Source organism: Pinus tabuliformis, chromosome X (genome assembly GCF_031772625.1).
Source record: "Pinus tabuliformis cultivar Carrire ecotype Pingquan chromosome X, CPIR1, whole genome shotgun sequence".
NCBI classification, from domain to species: domain Eukaryota; kingdom Viridiplantae; phylum Streptophyta; class Pinopsida; order Pinales; family Pinaceae; genus Pinus; species Pinus tabuliformis.
In genome coordinates, this window is record NC_142308.1 from 310322013 (window position 1) to 310347826 (window position 25814).

The window sequence follows — 25814 nt, forward strand, 5'->3', positions numbered from 1 at the left end:
ACGAAGATGGCTGATATCAGGCTTAATGCCTGTGAATATTTCTTCAGGAGTCTTGTTTTCTAATGCTTGATGAGGCACCTTATTCTGAACATATACAATAGTAGATGTAGCTTCGGCCCAAAGGAACTTTGGCACCTTTTGATCATGGAGCATAACACAGGCAACTTCTAATATAGGCCTATTCTTTATTTCAGCGAGACAATTCTGTTCACACAATCATTTCCTTCTTAATTTCGTCCTTCATGAAAAATGCTATGAATTATTTTGACATGTATTCTCCTCCATTGTTGGACCTAAAGACTTTGATTCTCTTTCCTGATTGATTTTTGATCAAGGCTTTGAATTCCTTGAATGTTTCAAAGGCTTCATCCTTGTGCTTAAGATAATATATCCATGTCTTTCTTGAGAAGTCGTCGATAAAGGTAATGTAGTAGAGATGACCACCAATAGAATGTACAAGCATTGGACCACATATATCAGAATGAATGAGATGAATAATGTCATGAGTTTTGTTCTTACTAGAGGGAAATGGTCCCCTTGTTTTCTTTCCACTTGCACAACCTGGGAAAACTCCATCATGATGAGCTTGAACATCGGGAATATCAGAGACCAATTTCTTTAATTTCTTCAATTTCGGAAGTGCATCATAGTTCCATAATTCGCTCAAATGATTGGTATTATGGACCAGTGCTAGGAGAGGTCTTCCAGTGACCCTATAGAGTCCTTCAAATCTCGATCCTAGTGTGAAGGCATCCCTCATAGGTGAATCAACAGGCCAAGTTAGAACTTTACCCTTGATGAAGGCAACCCTCATCCCTTTATCTTCCAGAGCAAATATAGATACCAGATTCTTCATTAATCCTGGTACATACATAACATCATGCAACATAACTGATTTCCCAGAATTCAACTGAAATTTGACAGACCCAAAGCCTTTCACAGGATGAGTAGAGTTGTCTCCAAGAATGATCTTTAGCTTAGTCTCCCTCTCTACTAGATTAGAGAGGACTTCTTTATAACCAGAGAAATGATGAGTGGCCCCACTATCAACCAGCCAACTATCCCATGAATCTGGTGGAGAAGAACTAGTAAGAGAAGAAATGAGAATGTATTCAGATTTATTTACAACATTACTTTCATACCTGGGAGCCCTTGACTTCTTTTGAGGATGATGATCTTCTTCACGGTCGCTTGAGGAGTCTCCCTTTCTTCTATCATCTTTTCTGTTACGGTTATTCCCTTGATAGTCTTTTCTTCTTTTGTTATTGTAGTTGCCTCTAGTGTTGTAGCATGGCCTCTTTCCTATCTCAGGACAGTCTCATGCATAATGACCCTTTTTGTGACAATTGAAGCATTCAACATGAGATGTCGATTTGTCATTCCTTCTTTTTGTATTTTGAGAAGGAGGCTTCCTTGATGAACCTCTTCTAGTCTTCTTTCTTTTACCATGAGTGATGTATGCAACAGGTTCTCCCTCTTCATGCTTTTGAATCCTTCCTCTTGCTATCATCCTAGATTCTTCTTGAGTGAGTTTTCCAACGATTTCATCATATGACGAAAGGAAATTACTGTTGCTGATAGTAGTAATGAAGGTTTCCCAAATGGGAGGGAGACCTCTAAGAGTCACAACTACTAGCTCCCTGTCAGGTACATTTTCTCCAACCCTCTGCAATTGATCTCTAAGACGAGAGATCCTCATAATGTAGGATTGGACAACTTCCCCTTTGTTCATCTTAATTTCCTTGAGTTGATCTTTCAAGGTGATGATCTCATTTAGGTTGTTGAATTCATACATGCCGGTTATCTTGTCATACATATCTTTAGACTTTCTTAAATTCCAAACATAAGCAAGTAAATGATCTTGTATACCATAAGCTATAATTTGCTCTGCTTCAGACTCACCTTTCTTGTACCTGTTCTTGAGAGAAGCGAAAGCATTTTCTGGAGGCATCCTTCCTTGATTGTATTCTAGCACATCATTGTTGTCCGTTATGATTTCCAATCTGACTTTCCATGCAGCAAAATTTTATGCATCACCCAACTTTTCATGCTCCTTGAAGGTAGAGGACGACATCTTGACCTTGAATAGGCAATTTGCTTTCTAAAGAAGAGGGCTTCAAAACTTGTCTTCTCTTGGGCTTGTCTTTCACCTTAGCTCTGATACCATGTTAAATTTTCTGATTGTTCTATGCTGTATCAGTTACTTTAGCCCAATTTATCTTTTCATTAACAATGCATCCAATTATTAGCAGTATAATCAATCATAAACGTAACTGAAGAAAGAACAATATATGTAGTGATAGAGAAGACAACAACACAACCATAAGAGACAGCAGATTGGTCCAAGACTAGGGAAAAACCCCACAAGGGGGAAACCCTTTCAAATCTTCTTCTTTAGTAGATCGTCATAAAAAGATTTCAGCAGTGAGTACAATGAGCCCAATACATATGATTTGCAACAGATAACAATAAATCAGATCTACAGATCTATAGATCTGTTATAATAGCAGAGAGAAACCCAGATCTACCAGATCACTGAAGTCAACTGAATCCAAGATGTCAAATCTTAGATCTGAACTCTGGTCGCCCTCATCACGATTGACTGTGTGTGATTGAAACTCCTTGGTCGCTCTCTCTGTCACTATGCGAGTGACTATGACTGTAAGGTCACTCTCAGGAGGTCTTGATGCGAGTGACTGTGGCACTGAAGAGCTAAAATGCAAAGTTGCTCCCTTACTGTTGTTGTGCGAGCGACCAAGATGGCAAGGTCGCTCCTTTACGAATGCTGTGCGAGTGATTCAGATGACAGGGTCGCTCCTAGGGCTACCTTGTGCGAGCGACCAGGGATTGGAACTTTCTGATCTGCCTTTGAACCTAGAGTCGCTCTCACTGAATTGTCTCCGAGCGACCAGAGAGCCAAAGTCGCTCTCTTGCCTACTCTGTGCTTGCGATCGGGGACGAAAAACTTCTGTTCTGTGCTTGCGATCGGGGACGAAAAACTTCTGTTCTGTGCCAACGATCGAGATCCAGAAAACCCTAACTCAGAGCGAACCTTTCGCCTATAATTTCGGACCCTGTGCGAACTCCTTCTGATGAACCTGTGCGAGCCAAAACAAAATAGAAGAATAGAAACATGTCTTGATCAAGTGTATTGAAATGAACTTGAGGTCGCTTCCTTTTATAGGCTTTCTTAAGGGTTTACTTGGGGTTGAGATTGACCCAAGCAGTTACCCAAGTGGTTAGGGCCGACCTGTTCCATAATGAATGAATGAATAAAATAATTCAAAACTTAACTTTCGCCTAACCAAATTAGGTGATCTTTGGGTTGATTTTGGTCCTCTCGAAAAGAGGAATTTAATGCAAGCATCATCTTGGTCATCTGAGATGTTTAATGTGGAATCTGACCCTAGTTGCAAAATTTAACATGGAGGCCCTAAAAAATTTGCAAACGCTTGCCGAAAATTGAATTTGCCCAAGGTCTTCAATTTTATTGCAAAATTCTTCAGTAGGGCCCTGCAATTTTTCTTTAGAGGTTAGATCTTATCCTCAAGGGCCTAGATTTAGCTCTAATCCATCTCTCTTCCTTCGATCTCACCTACACAAATAAATTTACAATAACCCAAAACCCCAATATATACAAAAATTCAAAATCTCAAAACCCCATAAAACCCTAACCGCAAAAAAAACAAGAGTTAGAAAATAAAATAATTTACAAGTATATTATACAAATTATATTTACAAAATATACAAGTGTATAATGCTTAGACGAAATTTTGAGAAATAATTTTTTGTAGATTTTGTCGATGTCTAAATGTATTTCGAGAAATAAATGCCAAACTACATCCTTAGCGAAGTTAGAAAACCATATAAAAAATTTAGGATCCAAACATAGTCAGCTTGTGCACACAGTTTGTGAACTTGGACCCCAAGGGCTAGGGAACCTGCAAACACTATAATTTCTCAAGAATAAACCATTAGAACAACAATGAATCGGATCACCTAAGATAAAACAAGAACTTATGAATAGAATGTTCCTATCATCTATAATGAAATAATGATTTAATAATATTTAAAGCACAATATAGGAATGTCTGTACTCAGCACATACCACAAATCAGTAGAATAGAGACACCATGAACTACACCCCAAAGTCTTTTATTATGATTATTCAAAACATTCCTAGCTGGAAAATAGTTTTACATCAGCTTTTACAGAGTTACATTAACCAAACATCAGATGGCTTAAGACACAAATGATCTCTAATTTATAGATAAATCCTCCAAGTGGAAAATAGTAGTTAGTTGGCTTAATCCCTGCCAAAATAATGTTGGCCATCGATAAATCTTTGATGATCTTTTAATCTCTGTCGTTGAAAACATTTATCTTTGAGAAATTTTCGAATTTCTCATTAAACCCATTTTTTATTAGCTCAAAAATAATTATTTTGAGCTAATTTCCTCAAAAAATTGACTTTGACTTGACCATCAAAGGCCTAAGGGTCCAATTTTTCTTGAAATTTCCAATATTCCATTGGTGGGGGACTTTTAAAAATTAATTTCTTCAAGACTTACAATTTTTTTCACTTGGAAAATTTAATTTCTCTAACATTTTAATTTTTTGATTTTAATTAATTATTTTTCTGGCTTATGATTAATTTTATTTTTGCCAAAGAAATTAATTAATTGACACTTGAGGGGATTAATTATTTTTCCACCTTCAAATATTTTAGCCATGGTGTCTAAGTATGAGAAATTATGCACTAAAATATTTTTTACATTAGATTTCACAAAATTCAACCTTCAAAGGGGGAATACCCGTTCGTTATTGTTAATTTTAGGTATGTTCTATGCTTAGAGCAATTTATTTCAATTTTTACAGTTAGCTCAATATCTTTTCCAGATTAGCAATCACATTAGTATAATAGTAAATTGCAGATAGAACATAAAAACAAATCGCAGAAGACAAGCCAAGACAAGAGGACACAAGATGTGGCGCTAGCCAGGGACAAACCCCAATGTGGGGAACTCTTGATCAATTCTTCTTATATGTTCTTCAATAGTTCAGCAGAGAGAGAGAGAGATAGTACATTTACAACATAAGTCGACACTTTGACTTATCTAAATAAGAGCATAGGTCATCTCTAAGAAGATGATACGAGGTAGCTGAATTCAGTTGAAGACATGCTACTTCAATTGATCCCCCAAGGTGACTCCATCACCTTGCTGCACCTATCATTGTGCTGCTCCTCATGTTGCAACTCACTATGTTGCACCATGCTGCGTCCATCATCACTATGCTGCATCTCACATGCTTCACTAGTCATGACTATACCCATCACTGTGCTCAATGTATACTGCAAAGTATCATCACGCTGCGCCACTGTCGTCAAGCTGCTCTTCATCACATGCTCCCATCACCGGTCTGCACTCTATCATTATGTAACACTATACTGCTGTCTCTAACACCATGCTGCATCCAACTACTGCATCTAGATATGTTAGCCGCATCCTTAATTGCTTGCTGTCCCATGTACCATGCTCCACCAAGCATTGTCCTTGCTGTCCCATTTACCATGCTTCACCAAGCATCATAGCCTTAGCTGTCCCAATGTGTTTGCAACACCATGCTTGCCACCAAGTGCTTGTTGCTGCTGCTGTCCCATTGTGTTATCGCTGCACAATGTCATTGCTGTCCTATTTACCATGATGCTGTCCCTTGCAGCACCATGCTGCTATCCCTTGCAGCTCCATACTTGCCATTGCTGCTGTCCCAATTGTATTGTTGTAGCTGTTGTATCTAAAATGCATGCTTCAGCTCACTGTTCTAGGGTCCTTTGACTGCTGCAATCTTGGATTGGTTAGGGTACTCAAACATAGTCCCTAACAACCCTTCAATCTGCCCAGAAGTGTCCTCCTTTACTGCGGCTGCCCTTCTAAGAGGGGAGGAGACCCTACGCTGCAATTTCTGGGCAGTCTAGCCCTCATCAACAACTTCGGCCTACCTCCTTTTGCTGCGGCTTGCTACATCAAGCCTCTTCTTAACTGCGGCAGCCCTTCCAAGAGTCTGCACTCCTCCAAACGACCCTAAAACAATCCTTATGGCTGCAGCATGACAACAAGGGAACTCGACCCCTTCTCCAGCACTTCGGACCCTTGAAAAACCCTTCAAACAGTCCCTGAATTCTTCGTTGGTCTTGCCTCCTTTGCTGCGGCCCAAAACAAACTTCTTCTCCTTTCCAACGAGCTGCTCTCCAAGGTATGCGTTGCACTTGATTGGACTGCGGCTAGGGCATCCTTAGGACTGCGGCTAGGGCTTCTTTAGAACTGCGTTTAGGGCTTCTTTAGGTTAGTGTTAGGGCAGCGTAGAGGTTCCTTCCATGGCTGAGATCTGATCTCCATTAGGGCTTCCTCTCCTAGATTTCTTTTCCACTAAAACCCAAAGCGAGTGGAGAGAAATCAAGAGACAAGTGTGTGTGAAATTACTCTCAAGTCATCTCCTTTTATACTAAAATGTTGAGCACATGTGGGGTTTATTTGGTTGCTGGCCGACCTTAACGAATTGTCTTATAACACAAATAAATTCATAACTCCATGAATACTTATCGGAATCAGATGATCTTTAGATCAATCCTACACCTCTCGATGAGAAAGATCCAAGAAAAATATCAGTTGCCATAAATAAGATGACCCACATGGAGTTTGGCCCTAGTTGCCAATTTTAACAGTTATAAACCCTCAAAATACATACCCAATTCTGCGACATAATATGATTTAGTAAACCAAGTGACTGGTAATAAAATAATTTAGCCAATTAGTTTAAATTATTCTCAAGTCGATTTTACAGAAAATTCGACTAAAACGCTAGGACTCACCTAACACTTTGACGATAAATTCTACCCTAGCTTTGGGGTGACGCTGGAAGGAAAAACTTAGCCGATCCTCCGTGTTTAGAAACACAGATAAATGAGTGAGACAAAAAACCTCATAGGATGAAATTAATCGTCAAAATAATAGGGTTACCTAGGTTGTTACATACATACACGGTCTTACTAGTATCATTTACATTACAAATTTGCAAAATGGATTTACAATGACTCAAAACGCTGATGGCTGATGACCTTGATCCTTTGAAAAATATGGCACAACTGCTTCCTTTGGAATTTTGACAAAATGTGTGCAATAGGAAGCTTTATAGCAAGTGCTTATATAATGGTTAAAACTGTTAGTATTGCATATAATACGAGGCTGTTGAATAATATTGTCCCTGTAAACTGACACTCTACTGTAAAGTGGAATGGAAGTGGGTCTGAGGGAATGCTAAGATGGAATGTTTTTTCTTTGGAATTATAAATATATTCCTCTCAATTCTACTAGCAAAAGATGTAGCTACAATTATGTAGTGAAAAATTCTTGAGTCAATTTTATCATCTCACTGACAGTTTATTTATGTTTTTCACATGCAGCGGTTGACTTCTTCAATCAGGTGAATCTGCTTTATGGCACCCTTACTGAGTTTTGCACGCCAGAAAACTGTCCAACAATGTCTGCAGGGCCAAAGTATTTCTCATTTATTCTTGTTGCTTTGCTTCTTATAGTGCTCATATTAAAAAGGCACGGATACTTTTAGAATTAATGAAGATGTTATTAAAATCAGTGGAACATAAGTGAGTAATAATAGGGAAGTACATCAATATGGCTAAGTGTGCTGGTGCTATATAACTAAACTGAAAAGAGAACAAAAGATGTTTTGAAAAAGGGTCCTTCCCAGGATCGAAAGCTAAAAATTACAGACCAGTGTCATCAAAATGGCAAAGAATATATAATGATTTGTCTGATAAAAGGGAGGGCAGCAGCTTAGACCCATGGTTCTGTCAGAAGGTGACAGAGGTTTTAGGTGTTTGTCTAGCTTACAGTAACATCCTTCCCATTGTCAGTAAGATACATGGTGACTTCTGATGGTGTTAAGCAAATCTTTTGTAATGCATATGTTTGTTGTTTTATGATTGAAATGTCAACACAGGCTTATGCTAAAGGTCTATCTTAAAATGTTTACATCAGCTAACCTAAGGGCTCAAGCCTTAGTTGGAGATCCTGTCTTTCCTTTCTTGGGTCGGGAGGGATGCAAAGCTCCTTCAAATACATATCTTGACTCAATTTTTACATTAAAATAGCTCATTGACAGCATGATTGAAGCACTATAGAAGACGTAATGAGGCAAAGAAACAGTGAACATATTGATACAAAGAAGTCTAAGATTTACTCAAAGTACGAGAATGATTTGAATTTATACATTTTGAACATGACTCCATATTTAAACCCTTCACTTGTCTAACTTATCGAATTGCCACCTAAAGCTCATGCAACTTTTGCCTATTTGTTGTATCAGTAACTTATATTTACATAATAAACCTAGACTATTATATCACTATTATTACAACATGAATGTTAGAACTACCCCCTTCTCCTAATGGTCACATTGACCATCACACCAAGCATATCCCTGTAATTTTCAGAATTCTCTTTATCAAAAGGTTTGGTGAAGATGTCTGCAACTTGGTCCTGTGTAGCATATATCTCAGTCTGATCCCTCCATTTTGCACCTTTGATAAAAAATGCTGTTGTATCTCAATGTGTTTGTTTTGAACATAAAAACCTGGAGTTTTTGCCAACTTTATTCATTTATTTATTTTTTGACTGAATGGTTCTGGTCAACACGAGCAAGTGGTAACTGCTCCATTTTTGATCTTCAGTGGACAGAAATGTCTGGCGACACTATGAAATTCACCTTTTGGCCATGACGCCATAAGTGGGGGTATCTATTCTGCCAAAGTTGCCCAGGATTTGCACCTGTCCTCCTCACCTGTTTTTCACAAGGGCCTGCACACATGAGCATGGGTATGTCACTGGAGAGACTTGAATCCTGGTGGGGCAATAACAACACCTTGCTTTCACTGACCTCGCAAGGCACTGTTGACTTTTGCCAACTTTATTTCAGACGATGGTGACAGAATAACTGTGTTGCCTTGTCTGTTCTACCTGCAAATCAGGACTAGAATACCCTTAATCAGATGGCCACACAACTTTCAGCTACCACTGCCCTGTATTCTGTATTTGTTTGTCAAAGAGCCATAGTTAATTTCTTCTTACAGTGCCATTATAGTACACTGGAAGCTAGATTGAATTTGTAGATTGGTGTATATTTGCTGTCCTCTACTGAACACCCCAGTCATTTTCTATGTCTCCTGATTCCTGACATCCCGCAATAGTCCACTTTCTTGAGCATCATTCCATAAGCCATGATTCCTTTGAGATTCCCGTGGATTATTTTTGTAGTATTCCAATTTCATCCCTTGATTCATTCATAAATCTCGAAACCATGTCTACGATGTAACTTAAGTCTGGCTTGGTGTTTGTCAAAGAAAAAGTTAACCCTCCAACAAGCTGTCAGTGCGAAGTTGCATCCACCTTCTCTGACTTATTGCATGTGGATAACTTATTATCCATTTCCGTTGGTTGTGATGAAGCTTTACACTCTACCATAAATAATTTCTTGCCTAACTTCTGTGCCTATTTACTTTGAGAGATAAAAAAAAGTTTCTTCTACCAGAATTCGATTCCCAAAAATGGCGAAACTATCCTAACTGTCATGTCTCGAATGCCTTACAGAGTTCCTTCTTCAACATCTCATGTAGTTATGAGTCCATCAGCATACACAATCACATTACTATGCCCTTTCCTTTGTTTTGATATGCAGATTTAGTCTGATGTGCTTCTTTCAAATCCATTGTTTACTTGAAGACAGTATGTTCGTTACCTTTTAATATCAAAATCTTGCAGCTGTTGCATGTACACATTCTGTTCCATTTTACCATTCAGGAAAGTACTTTTGATATCCATCTGGGTTCACCTTTCTCCTGAATTACATTGTCAATGCAATCACCAAGCTGATGGCTACAATCTTGGCAATTGGAACAAATGTCTCATGACCTTTTATTCCCTTTGAATCCTTTGCCACCATTCTTGCTTATGTTTGTTGGCAGATCCATCTGCCTTATTCTTAGTCATATGGACCCATTTGCAACCAATGGCTCTGATACTATGTCAGATCAGGTGATGTTGTTGAAAATGTAGGGAGTGAAGGTCTTCTGGCTTGTGCCTTAGCCAGTGAAGACCTCGATTTGTCTTTCTCTAGCATGAATGTGAGCTCATGAAATAGACTTCAGTTATGGTGAGTTTATTTCTAGTTTATTGGAATAGTCATCAAGATTGCATGCGTAGTGTTGGAGCTTCAGGTACGTTCACGTCTTCTTCAGTTTGACTACAAGACGAGGTGGCAATTACAAGTTTAGTTAGAATGGGTTTAGTTTTCAGTGTTGATTGGAGAGAGCGCGAGTTAAGACTCCAAGTGTTGATTGGAGAAAGGAAAAGTAGAACTCTCAGTGAACTCACAATCAGAGCTTGAGCTTGTAAACTGAGCAAGACCTCCTTGCATGCTCGAATTGGGTCTATAAAGAGGAGGATGAAGGCACAATTTATCACACATTCTTGTGAGATCATTCTTTGTGTGCGTGTGTGTGCAGATTTGAGGAGCTTGTGTCCTAAGAAATAGGAAGTCATAAGTGCGCAAGGAAATAGGGGATTTGTGCTAGGAAATAGGAGCTCCCTTGTGCGCTAGGAAATAGGAGCAGGGATCAAGGGATTTGCAGGGAAAGTTAAGGCTAGTTCAGTAGGAGAACAATTGTGTTCTCAGAGTCAAATTGCTGGCTGTAGTAGCAATGTGATTGCTTTGTAATAGATCCAATTGCTCAAGAACAATCAATAAAATACCACAACAAAGAAAACAATTTTCCCTTTTGGGTTTCCTGGGTAAACAAGCGTGTTAATTTGTGTGATTGTGTTTTCATTTCTCGATTATTTTCTGCTGCTTATAAATTGTTAAGAAACTCCATATCTTGGTGAAAGTAAATTTGGTTTCAGTTTTTAGTTGCCTTGTTTTCAGTAATTCATCTATGTAGTTGCAGAGTTTAAATAAAATTAACATGGTATTAGAGTGGAGTTCAGCATAAAGGCCAACACCAAATTGATCAATCAGTGACGAGTGTAGTGCAAACAAGAGGTTTGCGCTAGAGTTTTTGAAGATCAATTTTTGGATAGCAAGATGGCGTTCCAAGGACTAAGGGTAGATCACTGTTTAGAGGGAGCCTCGAACTTCTGCTCATGGAAGGAGCAGATCTTAGTGGTGTTGGAAGATAATGGGGTGCTAGAATTTGTGAAGAATCAAATAGTCCCACCTCAAGATGCCCAACAGTTGATCCAACATAACAAGAATGACACCAAGGCTAGGAGGATCATTCTTGAGGGGGTCAAAGACCATATTATCCCTCATCTCCATGGGAAGAAGACAACATATGAGATGTGGAAAGCCATCTTAGATCTGTATCAGGGTTCCAATGATGCTAGGAAGCTTTCTCTGAAGGACAAGTTAAGAAATATCCAGATGAGCAAAGGAGAGCCCATCATTACGTATCTTTCCAAGTTCACCCAAGTTTGGGATGAGCTAGCTGGAGTGGGCGAAACTGTAGTAGATAGTGACCTTGTGAGTCTTGTGCTTCTAGGACTTCATAAGTCTTGGGAGAATTTCCAGGATGTAGTCAGTGATAGAGAAAATATTCCCAATTGGGAAAGGCTGTGGTCAAATTGCATACAAGAAGAAATTCGGAGAGGGATGAGAGTTGGGAGATCAACTAAGACATCGGATGAGGAAAACTTTGCCTTGGAAAGCAAAGGCAACAAAGCCTAGGGCAAGAAGGGCTAAGGAAAGGTCGATTCCAGTTAGAAGGGTGAGAAGAAGAAGAAAGATCTGAGCAAGATCAAGTGCTTCCATTGCCATTAATTCGGGCACTATGCCACTAAATGTCCTAACAGGAAGAGGGGGTCTAGTAAAGACCATGTGGCTACATTGGCTGAGGTAGATGAGTTTTCTTCTTAGTTTGAGAGAGGTTTCTCATTGATAGCTTGCATGACAAGCTCAATAGGCAACAACGTATGGTACATTGATTCTGGAGCATCCTTCCACATGACCAGGAACAAGGAGTATTTCAACCAACTGAAGGAGGACATGCCACTTCACATTGAGCTAGGAGATGATGGCAAGTACATGACTAGGGGAGTTGGTACTATCATCTTTGAGAGGGAGTCTGTGAGCTCTCTCCATCTTAGGGATGTCCTCTATGTTCCAGGCTTGAAGAAGAACCTTGCTTCAGTGGCTACCCTAGAGGACAAGGGTTATGATGTCATCTTTAGCAGAGGTAAGGCTTACCTCAAGCACTTAGCTTCTGGATTAGTGAAGCAGATTGGTGTGAGAATGAAGAATCTTTACCGATTGTAGGTTGTGACATGTGCAACTTTGAGCAACGAGGCAAGAGGTGCATAGAGCAAAGATGTGGGAGAACTTTGGCATAGATGCATGGGGCACTTTCATGGGGCGCTAAAGATCCTTCAACAGATAGCCACAGGACTACCATAGTGCGCATTCGACCAACATGATGTGTGCAAGGGTTGCACACTTGGCAAGTATGCCAAGTCATCTTTTCAGGGCCGAGACAACAAAGCCAAAGGGATTTTGGAGCTGGTACATTCAAACGTATGTGGGCCCTTCTCTTCTCCATCTCTCATGAGACACAGGTACTATGTCACTTTCATAGATGATTATTCTCAAAAAACATGGATCTTATTTATGAAGAAGGAGGAGGTCTTCTCCAAGTTCATGGAGTTTAAGGCCTTGGTAGAAAATCAGACTAGGAAGAAGATCAAAGCATTGAGGAGTGATAATGGTGGGGAATATGTCTCCAATGATTTCAGGGACGTGTGCGCCAAGGAAGGCATTAGGAGAGAGCTTACAACACCCCATAACCCTCAACAGAATGGGTGGCTGAGAGGAAGAACCACAACATAGTTGGAGCGACCAAGGCCATGTTGCATGACCAAGGACTACCCATGTTCTTGTGGGCAAAGCATGCAATGTTGATTTGGGGTAGCATCGGATGTGCTCTAGCCACGAAAATTGGTGGAGAGGCTAAGGCACATGAGATCTCCAATACCCAGAAAGGGTTTGGGCAGATTCTAAACAGTTTGGGAGATATTAAATAATTAATATTTTTAATGGAGTCCCTAAGTCTAAACTTAGGGAAATTAAAATATTAATGTGAATTAATATAAAACTGTGTTAGAATGGTCCAAAAGTCATCAATCAAGTCAGACCTAATCCTAGTCGTTGATTAGGGACTTAATCTCGGTTGTTGATTTGTTAACGAGAAAAGTATAAGAGGAGGCTTGAGGGTCACTTGGAGAATACACCAAGAGATGAAGATTTCGTCTTTCTGGGGTTGGTTTTGCTGAGAAAGATGAGAGAGTGATCAGAGTTGCAGCTGAGGGGCAGTGAATACAGAAGCAGAGAGGCAGAGATAGCACTGGGAGGATCAACGCAATAGTAAGAGAGAGGGATGCAGAAGCAGCCAAGGGTTCACACAGAGGCAGCCAGGGCTCACGCAGAGGCAGCTAGGAGTTGCGCAGTGCCTCAGAGGACCAGCGTGGTTGACGTAGAGGTCTAGTGAACTGACGCAGGCCAAGCCAGAGTGACGCTAGGCTAACGCTGGGCCAGAGAGAGGCCGACGCAGTCCCTAGAGGCTAACGCTGGGGTTTCGTGAGGCAGATTGGAGTTGTGGAGCTGCCGGAGTGTTTATATGAGGTTTCAGCGAGAATATCTGCTTCTGAGTAGAGAGGTACTACCACCGAGATTTTTCTCTATTGGGTTTGCTGGATTTGGCACCCAGATTGTATTATGAAACTGCTTAATAAATCAAACCCTCAGATAGCTGCACCGGTCTTCCCGCATTGGGTTTTTCTGGGGACATTAGTCCAAAAACCACGGTGTCACTTGTGTGCTTGTTTCAGTTTCCTTCAGTTGATGATCTGTAATGTGTTGAGCATGTACTTGTATTTATTTCTAGTATTTACATGGTAAATAACTTGTTAATTAACAGAACAAGTAGGTAGGAATAAATCAAAAAGTAAATGAAGGGTTTCTAATGGGTTAGACTTAGAAATTCCAACATGCAACACTATAATATTTCAGCAGAATAGGAGTCCACACAGAGTGCTTGGACGAGTTACACTCGAGGAGGCTTTCACAGGCATGAGGCCTGATGTTTCTCACTTTGCATCTTTGGCACAAAAGTTTACTGCCATGTGTCTAAAGAAAGCAGGAAGAAGCTGGATCTCGCAGCTGAAAAGGGAATTTTCATGGGTTACAGTGAGACATCGTAAGAATATACGATGTACATACCACCACTCAAGAAGACATTTATCAGGTGGGATGTGAGGTTTGAAGAGGACAGAGCTCTGAGGGCATCCTTAGAGCGAGAGCAGATTGGAGTACCTAAGGGGGAGCTACTAGCTCCCAAGTAGGAGCCTTAGACAGGATCACATATTGAGTCTAAGCCAGGTGGCAAGCGAGGCGCACAACAAGATGACCAGGAGACACTACAGGATGAGGAGGAGAGACCAAGTTGTGTGGAGGAAGCTACTCAGTCAGTGACTCCTAGCACAAGGAGGAAGAGAGCCAAGTGAGCCAAGAGGTTGATTCAGGAGGCCCAGGAGCAAGTTTGTTGAAATTTGCTAGGAACCCTAGAAACCCAATTTGGGAAAATCAATTTCAAGGAGGCCCAATTTGTTGAAATTTGCTCATAATCTTCAAATAATTCATTTGACCTTAACATCTCCTAGAAACCTCTTATCACCTTTTAACTTAGTTTTTCATTTAGGGACCACCCCCCTTAGCTTACCTAGGAGAGGGCTTAAACAGAGAGAGTTGGGAATAGGTGACAACCCCATCTCTTGAATTTTCCACCAACCACACCTTGTGGGGTTAAGAGCTTTTCTCACTAGCTTAGGTGTGTGTGCAAAGCATCAACATCAAAACTCAAAATATTTCGCTTCTTTCCTAGAGCTTTCCTAGATCTTAGCTTTATGAATTTTCGGCCTTAGGGCTATAGTGAGATACAAATAAAAGCAACAACAATAGATGATATTTTACCTCTTAGCAACCCCAATCTATTAGGCAATTCAAGAAAAAAATATCAAAGTGTGCAAATAAATTTCAGCTCTCTTGGGCAATCTTATGATGCATAAAACATATCTGAAATTCACTTACGCCAACTGTAATATATAACGACAAATCTTCCCTTTACTTTTCAATGTTAATGTTAAATCATTTAACAATTTTAGGCTTAACTTATGTCAAATGAGCAAGGCATACAAGTGTCGGAAATTACCAAACCATAAGGGAATACAAGACTGAAAATCAAATATACAAATAGAAACAATTTTTGTCTACTGAAAATTTCACATATATGTGTAAAGATGAGGTTCATGTACATACCATAGCCTCATACCACGGCTAGTGCAATCCTTTAGCTCTACAAAACCCTAGCTAGGGAAAACCAAGAAAACCTTAGCTAATACCTATGTTACCGGATCCATGAGGCGCAATGGTTGGATCCGTGGATCAGAGACGGATTCGAATCCAGATCCATAGAGATCTACCCAACATCTTTCCATGTGTAAACCTGTTTGATGTCAGCGCAAAATGCCAAAGCAGATGTCAGTGCAAAATTACAGAATGACAAAGTTCGCGGATGACTCGCTTGATAATGGACAAATCAATGATATGAATAATAAACTAAGGAGTTGACATGTGCTAGTTCACTAATTTTCCCTTGGTTGACGATATTATAATCCTGAATGCAAACCATATTATAAACTTTAATGCACGAGGTAAAGATTATAAGATATGAACATTTATTTGATATTCTAATTAATTTTTATGTTTATTCTCTCCAAGGGTAAAGCTGTAGGCAAAGCATAATGTCTACAAGTCTGATCCGAATTTTGAGACTTATAGTCCGTAGTATGATACGATTGACGATGAAAAGGGTAAATGGTCAAGGGGATTGGTGCAAGTTTATAGTTGGGCTAGTAGGCCCAGGTAGAGGGTGAATAGTTTAAAAAAGTAAGTTTTATAATGTAAGTTTAATAGCAATTTAATTTAAATGTTATAAATAAGAATTAATGTTGGAATATTATGATACATTAAAATTATAATAGTATTAAATTAATTATTATTTTTAAAAGAATAATATAGAACTTATATATATAAAATTTTCATGTTTTTAATTTTTATATATATTTAATCAATAATTATAAATAATACATTAATTATGATATTATTCATTCTATAATTATTTTTATAAGTATTATATATAAAAACTATATATTTAAAAATTAATATATGTTTTATTTTATTTTTATAGAAATTTATTTTTAAAAAATTATAAAATATTTTATATTTGTACTTGCCGTGTTCAGATCTATATCCGTATCTGGATCCAAATCTTGGTAACTTAGGTTAATACCAAGGAGCTCCAACAAGTGATTTTCACACTAACATGACCTCCAAGGCAAGATGTTTCCTCTTCTTCTTTACTTCAACAGGTAGAACTTAGTGTTTAATCACAAACCCTAACTCCAATGTATACAGGGATGAGACCCTAACCCTAACCTTGGTATTTAAGATGCTTCAAAAATTCCAAGAGACCCAAGTGCCTGTAAAACATGAGAGAGAAAGTACAAATATGAAGATCCAATGATCCAAAATCAACAAATGGCATAAGACCAGAGTCTAATAATTAGCAGGGGCTGGAAGCATAGTTGTTGCCACGGGAAATGAAGAAGAGTTGATAGCAATGGTTGGCATGCTGGCCACAAGCTAAACTACCTAATCACCCATTAAGTGACGGAACCTCAGCAGTTGCAAGAAGGTAAAAAATAAAAATAAAAATAAAGAAGCAAAGAATGAGAGTGTTGTTCGCTGGGGAGTTGAAGCGTCAAGGATGCTTAACCTTTCGACTTCCCAAGAAAACTCTCCAATTTGTTCATTAAAACACAGGTAACATAACGAGTTGGGGGTTCCTCTGGTAGAATTTGGCAGAGACTTAGCACTTTGCTTTAGAGCAGACTGCTACAACATAGAGAGAGCTAGGATATTCCACAATTCTTTTTAAACATTGATTATAATAGAATGAGGATCACCATTCAAAGTTGATTTTCCCAAACTGGGTTTCTAGGGTAAAAATTGTTGTCTCGTATGGTCAACTTTTCGTGTAATTTGTGCTTCTTTGCTTGCTTGAGTCATTGGTTGCATTTTTCTCGTGATCTGCAACAAACATGTTTGCAAGCCCTTTCCTTTGATTTCTGTACTTAGCACTTCCTTACATTGAAACTTAATTTTCTGAGCTTCTTTATTTGTAATTTTTGAACACTTCTTGACATCTTTTAGAGAATCTTAAGATTTGGTGTATTTTTCATATCATTCGGAACTTAAATAGGTGTGTCAAGTCATCTCTTGCATTAAGAACTTAGATACCAAAGATGATAGTTTCTCTCTTAGTGCTTTCATTTTGATTTTCCTAAGAAACGTGAAATGTGTTTATGATTTCTTTGGTTCATTTTGTTGATTTTACAAGTACATTAGATACTAGCGCTTATTTCTGAAACTAATAATTACTTCCAATGATATGGTGATTATTATTAGCACTTTCAGTTAATCATTAAGCAATTATACTTCAAAAATTCAACCATAAAAGCACTAGGACAATAGAGATCACAATGAAACAATAATACACAAAGACAAGATTTACCTTAGGAAAACCCACTTGGGGAAAAAACCCAACAACCTTTTCCTTAGAGAAATTATTCAATTCAACAAGAGATTGAACTGATCTTTTCTAGTAAACATAAGGTCAAACAGACCAACAAGAGAACCTTGGTCAAACTATCTTCTTAACAAGTCAAAATGAATGCCCAATAGACTCAGCTTGGTTTTCTCTGCTAGGGCTGAATTTCGGCCTTCATCAGCACCCATAAATCTCGGACCTACTGCCTAGATATGCCCAGGAACACGACCACATGTGCAAGGTCAACATAGAGGTAAAGTCCACACGTGTGAGGTCAATTTGAGAGAGAAGATGCTGGATTATTCTTCGTCCTTCTTGTCCTTTTCTCCTTCGCTCAGATCAAAAGATACGTTGTGTGTGAGATCGAATGGTGCCAAGAGGAGGAGGTCAAATGCTGAAACTGAAGCTGCAACTGCAGATCCAAACTTTAACCAACATGGACCATCAAACTTCCTCTTCTGAACTACGTTGTAGGTTCATCTGAACCTTCTCTTAAGGTTGCAACTTTTGGTGGTGGAATCAAGCCGATCCGACGGTCGGTTTGTGAGATATCGACTGCCCTAGTTTTGATGATGAAGCCGCTAAGGCTGATGCTGCTGATCTAGGGTTTGCTACTGTTGATATAAATCAAATTTATTGTACTATTTCTCTCTGCTGAATTATTGAAGATAAAAGAAGATTTGATCAAAAGGTTTCCCCACACATTGTGGGGTTTGTTCCTGGCTAGCCGCCACATCTTGTGTCTCTTGTTTTGGCTTGTTTTCTGTCGATCATTTAATGTTCTATCTGCACTTTACTTTATGTACATGTGATTGCTAATCTGTGGAATATAATAAGAAAAAGAAGTAAACTGTTACAAGCATAGAACATACCATACACTAACATGGTATCAGAGCTGAGGTGAAGACAAAGCCCGAGCAAGAGCAAGAGCAATCACCGAAGAGAAGATAGGCAAGGCTATCCTAGAAGATCAAGGAGTGCTGGATCATGTAAGAGGCAATATTGTTGAGCCTCCATCAAATGCATCTACTGCTGCCTGGAACAAATGGAAAACCGGAGAAGTCAAAACAAAGAAGATCATCCGGGACTCTATCGACAAGCACTTGGTGGCCTACATCTCTGACCTGAACACCTCCAAGGAAATCTACGATAGACTGGTGAGTTTATTTAAAGTTAATGATGCAAATCAAGTTTTGTTTCTTAGAAATAAGCTGAGGGAAATCAAGAAGGGTAAAGATGAGAGTATGCAAGCATACTTCTTAAGAATCATCGAGATCAAGAACGATCTCCTATCTATTGGGGAGACTATTACTGATAGGGAAATGGCACTCACGACTCTTGGAGGATTACCATCCGAATGGTACGTGTTCAGGACTACTCTTATGAATAATCATGTAATTCTTGATTTCAAGGAATTAATGGCTAGATACATTCTAGAAGAAACAAGGGTAGAAGAGCAAGAAATGCCCTTGCCTAAAAGTCCTCCTGCTGCTTTTTCTTCTCATGCTAAGAAAAAAATAATTCCGAGTCTAAATCAAGAAGAAAGGTTGGACCTAAGGGTGGAAGAAAAGGACGATGTTACATTTGCAATAAAGCAGGTCACTATGCAAGGGAATGCCCTGATAGAAAGGACTCTCACCGTGACGATGATCAAAATCCCTCTCATGGTAATCGAAGGGATGGAAAATTCAATAGCAAAGGTAAAAGGAATGCTGGAAATCAAGGAAGAGGACAACCATTCAAGAAGGCTAGAAATTCCAGGATGTATTAAATGCACCTGACCTCCGAAAGAACCTGGTGTCCATCTCGACAATGGAAGACAAAGGCTACAAGGTAACCTTCAGCAATGGCAAGGTACGTGTATCGGAAAATAATGTTAAAGATGCCTTTAATCTTGGGTTTCGTGTTGATTCATTATATCAAGTCAATGAAAGTCAGGTAGGTGTCATGTCTTATGACACATCTCTTCAGTCTGAACTTTGGCATTGGAGGTTTGCCCCCCTTCATTATAAAGCTCTACTCGGTGTAAGACAAATGGTGACGGGGATGCCCAAATTCTGAGTAGAGAAAGAAGGTGTATGTCCAGGATGTGCCGAAGGAAAGCTCAAAAGGGGACTCTTCCCCTCAAGCCAAAGCAAGACCTCCGATATAGTACAGTTGGTTCACTCAGGCATATCTGAGGCTGGCATTAAGAGGGAGACTACTACACCACATACTCCTGAGTAGAATGGTGTAGCGGAAAGGAAGAACCGTACGATTGTGGACGCTGTCTCTATGGGCAGATGATGTAACAATGCCTGATGTGGAGGAACCCATGGATCCTATTTATCCACCTGAGCCTTCCTCTTCCAATAAAAGGCCTTCATGGCTTAGGGGGCTACTTGATGATGCCGAAGGACATGCTGCACCCCGAGGAACCTTCCGTGAAAGTAAGAAACCTAACAGGTATCAGGGATACCTGACCATCATGAGCACGATCATACAAAATGAGCCTTCATCATTCTTAGATGTCGTCAAGCATCAAGTATGGAAGGATGTTATGACCATTATGGAGAATGATGTCTGGGAAGTAGTTCCCAGACCCCAGGACAAGACAATTGTTACTTCAAAATGGCTTTACAAGATAAAGCTGCAGCAGATGGAAGTACAAAATAGTATAAGGTTCGTTTTGTTGCTCGTGGTTTCTCCCAGAAGGAAGGTATAGACTATGATGTGATATTTGCACTTGTTGCCAGATATACGACCATCTGCTTGATCATAGCCCTTGTGGCTTCACAAAGATGGAACTTACATCAGATGGATGTCAAGACCGCGTTCTTGCATGGTTCGATCAAAGAAGAGGTCTATGTGGAGAAACCCGAAGGATATGAGATTTATGATTGAAAATCTCATGTATGCAGGTTGAAGAAGGCTCTCTATGGGCTGAAGCAAGCACCCCGAGCATGGTATGAGAGGTTCCATAGCTACTTGATGAAGCTGGGATTCATTAGGAGTGAAGTCGATCCTAACCTTTACCTTAAGGTTGAAGATGACAAGCCTTTCATACTGGTGTTGTATGTGGATGACCTCTTTCTAACAGGTGCATACCCTCTCATTCACAAATGTAAGAGGGAGTTGGCTTCTGAATTTGAGATGAAGAACCAAGGACTTGAAGTGTGGCAGAAGCCAAGGGAAATTTTTACTATCTCAAGGAAAATATGTGGTGAATATTCTAAAAAGATTTGGTATGGTGGATTGCAAGCCTGTGACTACCTAGTGGATCTTAACTTTTAGAAGTTATATGGTAGTGATGTCGGACCAGATTTGGGAAATGCCTTCGAGTTTCAAAAACTCATTCGCGTTGATGTTCTTGGTGAACCTCTGTCCAAACATATGTTTTTCAGTTAGCATTGTGAGCTCATATTTGGTTGAGCCTCACTAGATTGGTGCCAAGAATCTTCTGAGATGTCTTCAGGACACAATCTCTCATGGATTGAGATACACTGCCGGAAATATGAAACTGCATGATTATTCGAATGCTGATTAGGTAGGTAGTGTGGAGGATCACTGGAGCACTTTTTAGTGCTGTTTCTCTTTGGATTCTGCTTCGATATAATGGATGAGCAGGAAGCAGAAGTCGGTTGCCATAAGCACCACCGAGACCGGATACATATCTACGAGTATGATCTCGTATGAAGCTGCCTGGTTGGGGAAGCTCTTCAGTGAGCTGTTTGAACACATACCATTGTGATTCTCTGTAACAACCAGAGGTGGGATTCGATTATTGAGGAATCCCGTATTCGTCGATTGCTCCAGCAGATAGACATCATCTGGGATATGGTAAGTCAATGAGCAAGGAGGCTCCATCGCATTAAGATGATGTACAGGTCGATACACCTTGTCAAAGCCCTGAGGAAAGATCTAATCTATGATTTTTCCAAACGACTTGGAGTCGTCAAGAAACCCTTGTACAAGGGTCTTGCATGTTGCATACATTGAGCTTTGGGAGCTCTGAGGGCTTGCGGTTCTTACTGCAGCAACATATGAGGGTGACTCACCTTCCCCTGGTGGTGCGAACTGGAACAAGATGATTCGCTCTCTTGTGGGACAAGATGATTCGCTCTTTTGTGGAACAGGATGATTCGCTCACCTGTGTAGCAAGATGATTAGTTCTCCTGTGAGGCTTGGATTGATGTGTTCTCCATGGCGATTGTTGCAGGATTGATGTGTTCTCCTGTGAGGCCTGGATTGATGTGTTATCCATGGCGATTGTAGCAGGATGGATGTGTTCTCCTGTGAGGCCTGGATTGATGTGTTCTCCATGGCGATTGTAGCAGGATTGATGTGTTCTCCTGTGAGGCTGCATTGATATGTTCTCCATGGCGATTGTATCGGGATTGATGTGTTCTCCTGTGAGGATGGGATTGATTAAGTTCTCCTGTCGAGGCAGCCTACCCATGCAGTCTAGGACTCATGGGAAGTACCTCTCATCTGATCAATGAGCAAGGAAATGAAGTTAGGGACCATAGTAGTACCGATGGATGCATCGCTGTATCTACTGTACTCCCTACGCTAGGATGACCTCCATTGATTTGGGATCAATGATACTGGTCTGGGACCAGTGGTAGGAGTGGTACATTCTATGACACTGACTTCGGGTCGGTTGAGACTGGTCTGGGACCAGTGGTACGCACTCTGAGACTGAATTTGAGTCAGTGGAGGATGTTACTGGTTTGGGACTAGTGGTAGGAGTTGTACATACTATGACACTGACTTCGGGTCGGTTGAGATTGGTCTGGGACCAGTGGTACATACTCTGAGGCTGACTTTAAGTCAGTATGATACATCCTCAATCATTTCTTCTTCTTCATAATTTGGACAAAAGCAGAGCAGAACAAAACAAAAGCAGAGCAGAACAAGACAAAGCAGAACAAGTAGAATAGAGCAGAGCAGGGCAAGGGTCAGGCTGTACAGGGTAGTGCATTTGATGGATGAATAGTAGCGATCGACAGACAGATTGCAGATGAAGTTCTCCCTAGTTGAGAGGGAGTGTTAAAATTGGCAACTAGGGCCAAACTTCATGTGGGTCATCTTATTCATGGCTGATAATATGTTCATTAGATTCCTCTCGTCGAGAGGTGTAGGATTGATCTAAAGATCATCCGATTCCGATAAGTATTCATGGAGATATGAATTTATTTTGATTATGGAATTATTATCAAGCCGACCTACAACTCATGTAGGCTCAGAAGCCCAATAGTCGTATCTATTCAAACACCATCAGTTGTGTATAAATACAAGAGAACTTTTCCTCATTTGCACTCACTCATCTCATCACATCTCTGTCTCTCTACTGCGCAAAAAAGGGTCTCTCTCTCACACATGTGGAAGGAAGCTGCTAAACCTGAAGCTGCAACTGCAGATCCAAAGTTTGACCAGTGTTGACCATCAAATCTCCTCTTCTGAACTGCGCTGTAGGTCCATCTGAACCTCCTCTGAAGGCTGCAACTTTTGGTGGTGGAATCAAGTCGATCTGACGGTCGGTTTGTGAGATATCGACTGCCCTAGTTTGAAGGAAGCTGCTGAAACTGAAGCTGCAACTACAGATCCAAACTTTGACCAGCGTGGACCATCAAACCTCCTCTTCTGAACTGTGTTGTAGGTTCATCTGAACCTCCTCTGAAGGCTGCAACTTTTGGTGGTGGAATCAAGCTGATTCGATGGTCGGTTTGTGAGATATTGATTGCCCTAGTTTTGATGATGAAGCCGCTAATGCTGATGCTGCTGATCTAGGGTTTGCTACTGCTGATATAAATCAGATTTATTGTACTATTTCTCTCTGCTGAATTATTGAAGATAAAAGAAGATTTGATCAAAGGGTTTCCCCACACATTGTGGGGTTTGTCCCTGGCTAGCCGCCACATCTTGTGTCTCTTGTCTTGGCTTGTTTTTTGTCGATCGTTTAATGTTCTATCTGCACTTTACTTTATGTACACGTGATTGCTAATCTGTGGAATATAATAAGAAAAAGAAGTAAATTGTTATAAGCATAGAACATACCATAATCAACAAAAACCTTAGACATAACGATGTTAGTAATGTAAAGCAATTTTTCAAAGAAGAATGATCATACCTTTTATATGAAGAGAACTTTACAACAAAGTTTATAGTCTAAGGCATACCTTTGAGTTGTTCCTTAACAAACCTTGTAGGACATCAAATCTTGACAGGCTTCAATAGAACTTCTTTCATGCTTCAAGTCTATATCCTTTGAAGTCTCCTCCATAACCCTTGAGCAATCAACAAGCTTTCCTATCCAAGGAAAATATAAAGAGAAAGGTTATTAGTATACAATACAAACAAGTCTTGATGTAAGGAGGAAACCAAACATGAAAAGATGAAACCAAGAATAGAATACTTATCTTTTGGTAAAATGGTGGAGGCTCCCTCTTAACCCAATCCTTTTGAGGGATACCTACAACCTTATCAAAATGAAAAATGTTCTAACAAGACATGTTAGACCTATAAACTCTAGAAATCAAAACATAAAGGAAAACAATTCAAAACAAAAATAAAAGACTAAGAGGGCTATGTGAGAGAGAGAGGACTTAGTAGTATAAGTCCTTGACTTCTGATTCTTCGGTCTTGTTCTTCTTAGGTGGATCTTCATCAACAACATTCACATGTTTCCTCTTTCTCTTCTTATTTCTTGGATTCTCTGGACAATGGATTTTGTAGTGACACATCTTGTGATAGTTGTAGCATTCAATCTTGGATAGGTCCACTTTCTTCTTTGGTCCTTTGAACTTCTTGAAGGTTCCCTTCTTCTTGTGATGAGCAAAATAGGCATTCGAGGTGTTTTCTTCTTCCTCCTTGTTGTTTACTAATGATATTCTGGCTTCTTCTTGACTACATGCATTTCACATTTGTTCAAATATTGGAGTATCCTTCCAACTGTTAAGTCCTGATGTAAAGTCACTCCAAGATTTTGGTAGTCCTAGAAGGGCAATAATTACGAGCTCCTTTTTTGGGACAACTTCATCTATTGCTTGGGTTCATCTCTGATTCTAGATATCCTAATAAAATATGATGAAATAGTATCATCATTTGTCATCTTAACAGTTCTTAGTTCATTCTTGAGGCTTTCTATTTGACCAATGTTCTTGATTGTGAATAACCTGGAGAGAGCCTCGTACATTTCTGGAGCGGAATTTGTGTTGGATATGTATGGAATTAGCTTATCCTTAACTCCATCCCACTATAAGGTTCGTAGCCAAGATTTTGATTTCTCTAAACTTTTCTTTTTCTGCTTCACCTGATTCATCTGTAGGCTTCTTGATTTTTCTTTGAACGAGATCCAAAACTTTGTTCTTTTTGAGAATGCGGTCTATCATCTTTTTCCAGGCCTTGTAGTTGGAGGCTCCTAATTTGTTTTCTCCCTTCATTGAGTTTTACGTAGTTCCTGTAGATGGTAGACATATCTCCTTATATGATCCCCTTTAATGACCTTTTCTTGATCTTCTTTTTCCTCAATAGATCTTTTAACTTGCCTTTTTCTTCCTTCTTCACCTCAACTTTGATACCATGTTAGAAAATTAGAAAGGCATAAAGATTTTCCCTTGTTGATAAATACTTGTGATTTCTTTGAATTATTATTATCTTTCTTATGTTCTTCTTTTATCTTAGTTCATCAAGCAATTGCCAAAACCAAAACACGAAGATCAAGGACACCAGATGTAGGCATACAACCAGGGGAAAACCCAATCAAGAACTTGTCCTTCAATAATTCAAATGAGATAGACCAAGACCCTAGACCAACAAACCTTCATCCTCCACCAAGCTAGGCTTCCGATGAGATCCTGCAACCTTCAATAGTCTCTTCTTGTCTGGTAGCTACAACCCAACATCAACCCAGAAATTTTGGCCCTAGCTTCACCAACAACTTCAGAATTTCGGCCTCCCCAGCAACTGCAGAATTTCGGCCTCCCCAGCAACTTCACAACTTCACACGTGGGAAAAAGAGAGAGAATTTTGACTTCTTATG

General features: G+C 39.7%; 1 protein-coding gene across 1 annotated transcript in view; it reads left to right on the forward strand.

The window, feature by feature from the left end:
• Positions 1-25814, forward strand: part of LOC149139658 (MOB kinase activator-like 1A) — a 114643-nt gene that overhangs the window by 81420 nt on the left and 7409 nt on the right. Inside the window, exon 4 of the mRNA XM_089450139.1 lies at positions 7463-7556. Coding sequence (XP_089306265.1) covers positions 7463-7556 — 94 coding nt within the window. The remainder of the gene's footprint in view (positions 1-7462; positions 7557-25814) is intronic.